Source organism: Onychomys torridus, chromosome 7 (assembly GCF_903995425.1).
Source record: "Onychomys torridus chromosome 7, mOncTor1.1, whole genome shotgun sequence".
Classification (NCBI taxonomy): Eukaryota; Metazoa; Chordata; class Mammalia; order Rodentia; family Cricetidae; genus Onychomys; species Onychomys torridus.
In genome coordinates, this window is record NC_050449.1 from 21,453,840 (window position 1) to 21,463,927 (window position 10,088).

At 51.1% G+C, this 10,088-nt stretch overlaps 1 protein-coding gene across 4 annotated transcripts in view; it reads left to right on the forward strand.

The window, feature by feature from the left end:
- Positions 1 to 9,792, forward strand: part of B3gat1 (beta-1,3-glucuronyltransferase 1) — a 28,590-nt gene extending 18,798 nt beyond the window's left edge. The window contains exons 2-8 of one of the 4 annotated variants that reach the window (XM_036192222.1): positions 247 to 357; positions 486 to 632; positions 1,096 to 1,165; positions 4,602 to 5,110; positions 5,721 to 6,017; positions 6,509 to 6,609; positions 7,612 to 9,792. In XM_036192222.1, coding sequence (XP_036048115.1) covers positions 489 to 632; positions 1,096 to 1,165; positions 4,602 to 5,110; positions 5,721 to 6,017; positions 6,509 to 6,595 — 1,107 coding nt within the window. In that variant the 5' untranslated portion in view covers positions 247 to 357; positions 486 to 488 and the 3' untranslated portion in view covers positions 6,596 to 6,609; positions 7,612 to 9,792. The remainder of the gene's footprint in view (positions 1 to 246; positions 358 to 485; positions 633 to 1,095; positions 1,166 to 4,601; positions 5,111 to 5,720; positions 6,018 to 6,508; positions 6,610 to 7,611) is intronic. The other 3 variants (XM_036192221.1, XM_036192224.1, XM_036192223.1) reach the window with 3 other exon arrangements.
- Positions 9,793 to 10,088: the final 296 nt, after the last annotated feature.

Below are 10,088 nucleotides of genomic sequence, written 5' to 3' on the forward strand. Positions count from 1 at the left end.
TTAGGATTAAACCAAGGCATATGTTTCTGAAGTTTGTGTCTTTAGGCACCACATCCTACTGTTCTTGTACATGCCTGCATGTGAAGGGAAGGGCAGAGGCTCATGCACCCGGGCAGCTATACAGGAAAGGCTCTGGGGAGAGAGAGGTGCTCCGTTGAGAAACTCTGGATGCTGCAGGTCTGGAGTAGGACAGCTTCTGAGACCCGTGTCCACATTCTGGCCATCCACCACTGCTCTCTCTTACAGGTCTCAACCTTGGAAGGTTCCTGATCCTGCCCTGGACTACTTCCCCTTCGCTGGCTCCTGTCAGGCTGGACTCTGCAAACTTGCTTCCACAATGGGTGGGTGTGAACGCTGGTGAGAGTTGCTGGCCAGTGTTCGGCTTCTGCCTCCCTGTGCCTGGCCGGCCGGCCCATGCCTGTTCTTTTCTCCTCTGTGCTGCCGGCGCCCCGTGGCCACTCTCCCCTGACCTTACCATCGCTCAGGTAATGAGGAGCTGTGGGTGCAGCCAGCCTTGGAGATGCCGAAGAGACGGGACATCCTTGCGATTGTCCTCATCGTACTTCCCTGGACTCTGCTCATCACCGTCTGGCACCAGAGCAGCCTCGCACCTCTGCTTGCTGTGCACAAGGGTGAGCCCACCCCCACCCCCACTCTGGCCTGGCTCGGGTCCTAAAAACTATCCTGCTATCATTCCTTATACACCTGGACCCTGATCTTACCTTGGGGGAATTTGGGCCCTCTAAGACTCCACTGAAAGCCTCCTCCTCCCCCTTCTCCTCCTCCTCCTCCTCCTCCTCCTCCTCCTCCTCCTCCTCCTCCTCCACTCCCCATCTCCCCACACACATTGTTTTAAGTACCTGGGATTTGTTACAATCAAGTATGACACAATCCAGACAGACAGCAAGTAAACTGGCTTGAAAAAGCAATTGGTTACTCAAGGGTTCTCAAGAGGAGTGGGTAGACCATGATATGCAAGGCAACATGGGGGAGCACTGGGACTCTGGGTCGGTAAGCAGAGAGAGTGAAGCAAGCTAGGACAACCTATAATGTGGTCATTTCAGTTTTGTTTTTTTTTTTTTTTTTTTTAAAAAGGGGCCATATGAGCAGCTCAGCAGGCTGAGAAGTGGACAGTTGGGTCAGAGCATCCTTTTTTCAAGACGAGGTATTACTATATAGCGCTGAGTGGCCTACTACTCACTATGCAGTGCAGACTGGCATCACACTCCTGGCAATCCTTCGGCCCCAGCCTCTCAAGTGTTGAGACTACTGGTCACATCATCATGCCAGGCTCAAAAGTGAATAGACTGGACGATTTCTCTGGAGTTTTGGATATTAGAGTGGGTTCACTTGCCCTGTATTTGGGTCTTGGATGATTTGGGCCCCAGGAAGATTGGCTTGTAGGTTGTCTGACGAAGATGCAGGAATGCGGTCAGTTGTTTACTGTTTCCTAGGTACCACTGGGAAGGGCAGACCCTTCTAAAGTCCACAAAGCTCTGAATTTTCAAAGCAGTGTCAAATTTTAAATGATTAACACAGGATTAATGCGTATACAAACACGAGTACCCAGTTCCATATTACTTAAGGACAGGTCACTCAAAAGGGGTGCTGGGGAAGGAGCAGAGTCTTGGCCTCTATTGTGGAGTGTGAGGGGGTATGTTGTTGTTGTTGTTTTTGCTTTAATTCTGAATTGTTGAGGGGACACCCCGGGCTTGCTGCATGTTAGGTAAGTGCTGTACCTATAGGGCTACATCCCAGCTTGTCTTTGTGCTGCGAAACCCAAGAACAGCGAGTCGTTTGCCCCCTTTTTTCCTGCTTAGGAGACTATCTGGACAAAGGCCTGAAGAGACAAAGAGTCTCCCGAGAGCAAGGGGAAAAGCTGGGATTAGAACAGTGCCCTTCAGGCTCTGAGTCCTCAGTCATCTTTTTCACTCACACCCGAACCTCCACCCTCAGACCTTCTTTGCCTCCCACATCTATCTACCTCTCATTCAGTCTTACTAAAGCTACCTTCTGCCCCACCTTGCTGTGACAATCTCAGGCAGGCAGTTCTCCCATTGCAATGTGCACCGTCTTTCCTGGGAGCAAAGAAGAAGGTGCCCACGTCCTTCCCATAACAGATGGGTGCTCTGTGGCAAGGCCTGGGAGCAGCTTTAGTCAGAGACCTCAGCTGATGTGGCTACAACAGCATGCAGATCACAGCCTACGCTGCGCTCTCTGCCAGGGGATGCACTCAGTCCTTCATCCTCCCTGCAGTTCCTCAGGCCTGCGGTCCCACCGGTCCACCGCCCTTGCTGGGCACTTTGGTTCTCTACATGATGTCATCCCCTGCTCATGACCCCAGTGCCTCTCTTTGGGCCTTGTCAGCTTTGAATCACTGTTATCCTGGGAATACATCATTCCAGAGGGGTTAAAGCTACCATATATAAAATGACATCATGTCTGTCGTCCTCTTGGCAGAGTGAGGGTCAGAGACATCACACCAAGTGCCTTTTAGGATTCAGGGTTGGCAAAAAGCCCTGGAGCCAGGGGGAAGGACAGAGTCCAGGGTGGAGCCACACCCTACCACATGGAGAACTTCCCCAGGACCCTGTCTTCTACCTATTTAGGATGATCTGGAGAACAGAGGGCTGTACCAAAATGGCTCCAAATCTTCACCCTCAACCCCAGTTTCCAAAATATCATTGGCTACCAGATAAATGTTCTTGCATCCTGCTCAGAATATCCTGGACATTATCCCCTTTTCCTTAACATTGTTTCTCTTCAATTAAACCCCAAAGTCCCCTTTGATGAACTACATCTCTGTCAGACTTCCTGTTTTCCACTCACTCAGCATTTGATCTATGGCCTGGGTAGCAGACTCTATGTCCCTGGCTTGTAAGCAGTCCCTAGGAGACTAACGAGGATCACTTGGGTTCATCTGCACTGGACTCCACACTTGGCAAACCTTGTTGTTAATGGTGATGGCAGTACACAAGCGAGAACAGGGGAGCCATGGCCCAGGACCCTCTGTGTCCACATGCCAGCCCTTCCATGTGGCTTACTCATCTCATCCTCACATAAATACATGGAGCCACAAGAAAGCAGGCTTGTCCTACACAGGAGCTGACCGTAACTGTGCCCAGTAGTTGGTCCAAGCCCTTGATTGTGTAGTTATCTATACAATAACTCCATCAAACAGGTGCTATTAGCATTAGCTAGTATTCTTAGCTCCACATTATGGCCACTGAAATCAAGGCACCAGAAACTAATAAACTTGTTCTAGACCAAGCAGTTAGTCACAGCAGACAGCTGCGTCTGAGCCTAGGTTTCCAAGTCTGCCCTCTGGCCATTACCAACCTGGCTGAGATATGTATGAGCAGTGAGCACTACATTGTGTCTGACTCATGAATCCTTCAAACCCAAAAGCATAACTTGGAGATCAGAGAGCTGATGAAAACAAGAATGCCAACAGTCCTGATTGTTCCTCCTAGTAGGCCTGCCAGGTTCCCCAACCAGGAAAATGTTCCAGATGTGAGAAAACCTTAGTCCTCAGAGCTGCCCCAACTTGAAACAGGTTACTTTCAAAACACTAAGGAAGTAATGGCTTCCCCTTAAGTCTGTGAACATGTGGCCAAAGGACAGGCTTTTCCATGTGTCACTGTCCCTTGTGACATCCTTGGGGTGCAGATTCAAAACTACTGGATGCTAGGACAAAAGAACTGTTCATAGGTCCAGAGAGCCAATGAATGTGTCCAGAAAGTATTAGTTAGGCTAGATGTGGTGGCATACAACTTTAAATCTAGCACTCAAGAGACAGAGGCAGGTGGATCTCTGAGTTCAAGACCAGTCTAGTGTACAAAGTGAGTTTCAGGACAGCCAGAGCCACACAGAGAAACCCTATCTCAAAAATCCAAAATAATTAATAATAATAATAATATATTAATTGGGAGACTGACATCAGACTAATTGGAAGACCTAAAGAAGTGTCTAACCAAAATGGAAGAATGTCTAAACTCAAATGACATTTGGGATTCAAACCATATTGACAGTTATGAGTAAAACCCACTGGAACCAAATGCAGTAGCTAAATGCTATGTTGTGTACCAACATCCAAAGAACGGCTTGCACAAGACAGGAGAGGGAGGTCTCACCTGACTAGACGGTTTGTGGGAAACCCGAAGTTCCTTTTGAGATTCAAATTGTGCTGTAGCCACCCACTCCCACCACTTCCTGGCTCAGTGGAATCCACACCACAGAACGAGGCAGAGGCTTTGGAGGTGACAGTCAAGACACTGTCATTTAAAACCTGACGCATTGAGGAACTGGAGATAGATGACTGGAAGGTGGCCAGCTGCATCTAAATAGGTTCAGGCATGTTAAATATGATGGGGGGGGGGTCATTTGTATGTCATCCCAGCAATCCAAACTAGGAAAATTTTCATGAGAATGCCAGGACCACGGGTTAGAACCTCAGGTCGAAAGATGGAAACAGTTCTTCAGAGGGGCAGAGGACAGGACTGTCTTGGAAGGGTGGGTGACTTTGAAAGCCCTGTATCAGAGCCAGGCCAGCGCCCTCGTCCCCCACCCCCTCCCCGCACCGCCTTCTCCCACCTCTGCAGATGAGGGCAGTGACCCCCGGCGTGAGGCACCACCCGGTGCAGACCCTAGGGAGTATTGCATGTCCGACCGAGACATCGTGGAGGTGGTGCGCACAGAGTACGTGTACACGAGGCCGCCACCGTGGTCCGACACGCTGCCCACCATCCACGTGGTGACGCCCACCTACAGCAGACCAGTGCAGAAGGCAGAGCTAACGCGAATGGCCAACACACTGCTGCATGTGCCCAACTTGCACTGGCTGGTGGTGGAGGACGCTCCACGCAGGACACCCCTGACAGCGCGGCTGCTGCGCGACACCGGCCTCAACTACACACACCTGCACGTGGAGACACCCCGCAACTACAAGCTGCGAGGTGATGCCCGAGACCCTCGCATCCCACGGGGCACCATGCAGCGCAACTTGGCCCTGCGCTGGCTGCGGGAGACCTTCCCACGGAACTCCACTCAGCCAGGGGTAGTGTACTTCGCTGATGATGATAACACCTACAGCCTGGAGCTCTTTGAAGAGGTGGGCTAGGGACCAGAGGAGGGAGCGTAGTGGGTGGGTTCAAGGAGACAGGAGGATGTGGGGCCCAGATCAAGAGAGGAGCAAAGCATCCCCATGAGAGGATGCTATGGCATGCATAGACACATACAGGAAACCTCAGGATGGGCTCACTCACACTGCAGATAACCAGGGAAAGAAATGGGTAAACCTCAGAACAGGTTAAAGGAACCCAGCCCATTAAAAGGAAGTCTGTTGAGGCTGGAGGCTCCCAAACCCTAGTCCTGGCCTTGGAGGTTTGTTCACTGAAAGAGACCTTTTTATGGGATCATTTTATATGGCCACCAGAAACCTCTTGGGTGGACAGTTTGAGCGTGCCTCTTAAGTTTTGAAAAGAGAGGCTCAATTCAGATTTTAAACCCATATTGAGGTGACCAACATCTCGGCTGAAAGAATGCCTAGGTAAGATTCATCTACGGATTCCTCTAGAGATCAGTGGCAGGAGGTCTGGAGATCCAACTGGGAGGGACCCACACACATCATATACTCATTAAGTGAAGTGATCTGCCTCCTGTGGGGAAGGGTAGCATTTTCATCCTAGACACATATCCTGACTCAGGTTCTCACCTTGTAGATGCGCAGCACAAGGAGGGTGTCCGTTTGGCCTGTGGCCTTCGTTGGCGGCCTTCGGTATGAGGCCCCAAGGGTGAATGGGGCAGGGAAGGTGGTTGGCTGGAAGACAGTGTTCGACCCCCACCGGCCATTTGCAATAGACATGGCTGGATTTGCCGTCAACCTGCGGCTCATCTTACAGCGAAGCCAGGCCTACTTCAAGCTCCGTGGTGTGAAGGGAGGCTACCAGGAGAGCAGCCTCCTTCGAGAACTTGTCACCCTCAATGACCTGGAGCCCAAGGCAGCAAACTGCACCAAGGTGAGACCCTCTTTAGAACTGATGGCTAGTAAGGCAAGTACTCCCAGGTACCTCTAGACCTTCTGTAGATTGGGGGGGGGGGGGAGAAGAGGCCTCAATACAGCTTTGTCAACCGTCTCCACCCAGGATAGTAGCTTATTGTAAGCTGGCCACAGTGCTAAGCAGGGAGATGGGGAGGGGTTTCTATTGAGGAATCCCAAGGATCACTGGCTCTGCATAGGGACATCTGTGTTCCATAACCCCTGCTGAGTATACACACACATACACTAAGGCAAGTGCACACATGCATACATGCACATATGCACAGCATATGCACAAATGTACATAGGCATGCATACAGGTGTACATAGATAGAAATAAAGAACAGTTTAAGGGGCAAAGATGGAAAGGGAGAAGACAGAAGAAATACTTGCAGGGTGTGGCAGGGAGCCAGGAGATGGCGGAATAAGGTGGGCACATGCACCATTCATTTTGTGTCTCTGGTCATGCAGATCCTGGTCTGGCATACACGGACCGAGAAGCCAGTGCTGGTGAATGAGGGGAAGAAGGGCTTCACCGACCCCTCGGTGGAGATCTGAGACTGAGCATGCAGGTAGGAGAGAAGGCCAGAGTGTCCAGGGCACTGGACAAGCAGCACCAGTCTGGGATACAGCCTCCATCTCTGAGGGCTTTTCCGTTTGCTCCTTAATTGTGGGAGATCAAGACCAAAGTTGGCAGAAGCGTGACCGAAGTCCCCTTCCCATTGCACCCGCAACAACTAACTGGCAGCTTTCATGCACACAGCTGGGTCCTCCTGCAAGCACTGCCTTCTCTCATTGTGATAGTCATGCTGGCTGTGATGTGTGACCCACAGTGAGGGAAGTTCTCACCTGGTTCTGTGGAATGCTTCAGAGATAGAGCTGTGGTGAGGACACACTACACCAGATCAGTGGCCCTGTGGCTTTTAGTAGCAGATGAAGGAGCTCACTGAGCCAGAACCCTGGAGCCCACACCACTACCAGGCTACCATTTTCCTGTTTTGACCTGGTGGCACTTGTCTGATCCTGGTTGTTTTATATGTGGAATGGGCTGCCAGGACACTGAAATCAACCTGAGACATATACAGACCCTGACAGCGATGTTCAGAAAAGAAGCCCGATGATGTGCCTAGCGTGACACATTAGCCCATTGTGCTAAGTGTTTTTGAGGGGCTTTTTGTGATCTTGCCTTTTGGGAGCACCACTTTCCAGATTCACTACTCCAGATCCCACCACAGATCCAGGGGCTCATGCCAGACAAATACTTTGATTTTTGTCTCAGGACACCAGCAGCCACCATGTCTTTGGGACTACTGGGAGGGAGTCATCCCTGAACTTAAAGTCCTTGGCCAGTGTCTCTTAGAATGTGTCAGGGCAGAGATTCATCCCACCTCCTGCCCTCGCTGGGTCACTGGAATAATCTCCACCACTTGCTTTTCAAAAAAGTCTCCGAGGGGAACCCAGAGAAGCTCTGTGGAGTCCCCTAGGGGCTCAGGGTTGAGCAGTCTGTCCTGCTTGCCCCAGCTCCACCTTGCTCCAGGCTGACACCTGCATTGTTCCTACTCTTCCCTACACAGGAATCTCCTTCTCAGACCCTGATCTTGGCCTTCCATCCTCTCCCACGGCTGATAGTCACACTGAGGCAGACTCCTGAGGAGCAGCATCACCTCCTGTCTATTCTGAGGGCTTCCAAGAAAGCTCAGCTAGATGCCAGGATAAAAAAAAAATAACCAGAGAATTTAAGCACAGAATTCCAGACCTGTTCTCTCCATCAACATGGCCAAAGGCTTAAGAGACCGAGGGCTGGGGGTTCCAGCGGCCAGCAAAGCCTGTGCTCAGCACACCTCCTTGGAAGCTCCCTGCATTGGTGGGGCTGTATAAGCAGGTGACCCTGCCTTGGAGTGATGCTGGAGCTGAGGGAGGTCAGAAAACCTCACTGTCGAGTACAGCATGGCTCTCCATGGCACCCTGCTCTTGGGCCCAGCATGACTACACAGCATGTGCCCAGCCAGGACATTGTGAAGACCAGAGAGCAGACTGGGGCATGAAGGTGCCCCAACACTCCTCTTTCATGCCTGCTCTTCCTCAGAGCTGCTCCCAAATCAGAAATACCTCTGGCTGTCCTCCGGTTCATGTTTACAGGGCATAAGGCTGTCTTGGATCCCACCTGGCACCCAGCCCTGCATTGGGGGAGCCTGGGCCTACCTACAGCTCCCCCTGTACCTCAGGCTGTGGGAGAACAGAGCCCCTTCCCATGTCCCTCAAGCCTCCTGTGCCAGAATTGGCAAGGTGGTGGGCCTAGAGCCAGCACAGGTCACTGCTTGACCTGGATTAAGAACCACATCACCCCAGTGTCCACACTGCCTCTCCAATACCCCTGGGCTGCAATGCCCATTGCCTGGCTTGGACTGGGGAGGCCAAATGCCCTCTTTCCAGAATCTGAGAATCACAGACCTCAGGACTGGAGCTAACAGTAATAGGTAAGCAGAGCTCTTCCTGAGAAAGTGAGGCCCAGCAACCACAGCCCTTCCCTGCACGGATTCCTGTGAGGGGTGCATGAGCAGGGGACTCAAGACAAGAGCGGGAAATGTTGGGACACTGAAAGGAAAGGAGATGAGCACACACTCACTGCTTCGGAAGTCACTCTATCATACACAAAATGGGAAAGCTTGCCAAGCCAGCCTGCCCCCTGCCCACTACCCCTTCTCTACCCCAGAGAAAACAGTACGCCCAGGCTGTTGCCCCCACCCATCCAAGAGACTCAGCTGCCTAGGTGTCCAGCATCTGAGAGGCCCCTGGCTCTGGCTGGATGGCACCCTCTGGTGGTCATCTCACTCCAGCTCCTACAAGTTGGAAGCACAATGTTCCTCCCAAGTGGGGGAAAGGAAAGGGCATAAGCCCACCGAAGAGGTTTTTATTTTTTAACCGCTAACAGCTCTCCCCCTCCATTAAAACTCATAGGACAGGCCCGAGAGTCATTCAGAACCCACTCTTGGGTGGGTAGGACTCAGTCCACACATCTAACATTCAGAGAATAGCATCGGCTGCCTATTTTGAAATGGATTTTACTTCCCACAGCCTTCAGGAAACCACATGATGGGACTAGATCCCACAGCTACCTTGCAGGATATTTCCCCCCAACCTTTGACACTTTGGATGTTGCTTTGGAAATTGACCCCTTGGCCTCAAATGGGCAGCATGGGAGAGGGGGGAAAGGGGCACAGGGCATCTATCCAATGAGTGGATTTATGTCTGGGCTTTCTACTGCTCATTCATAGAAACTGACAGTGAATGCCAAGGTCAAACCAGCTGCTGAGGCTGCCTTCTTAGCCAAAACCCAGCGATCCTTTTTAGGACACTGAAAAGGAAAAACAAAATGGGGATCTTATTATTTTTATTATTTTTGGGCAGATGCTAGCTCAGTTGTTTTCATCTAATATCCTCTCTTAGCTGCATGTGTATTTATTTATAATTACAACCCTGGTGGACTGTAGCCTCCATCTCTGTTGAGAATGAATGTGTGACAGATCAGAACGGGGTCCATGTTGACAACTTGTTCTCCAAACCCAGGCTGTTCCCTGCTCCCTCGCTGGAAAGCCCCACCACAGAGGAGTCAAGCCAGGGGGTTAGGAGCTCCACGGGCAGAGGCTGGTGTGAGGGTGGAGCCCAAGCTGCTGCACCATCTGGGCTGTTTTAATTTAACTCTATTTAATTTGTTTTCAAAATTAAAAGTCAAATATGGTTTTTAACAGTTGTAATCCTCTTCAGCCTTGCCTTATTTTAGTCTCGTTTATTAATTTACCCATCCAACAAATATTTGCCAGATGCCTGCTATGAATAGACATTCTTCGAGGAGCCAGCACACAGCAGTCTTCATGGGGCTCACCCACCAAACCCAGGAGACAGACAATGGCACTCCTGTAGCATTTCAGGGGAGAGGTGCTGTAAGAAGAGCAGAGTTTCTGGGGAATATGGGGGATAGCAGTGGGACGGGCTGAGGTTCCACAAAGCATGGAAAGGAAGGTCTCCCTTGTACGGGGACCTTGAGCGGAAT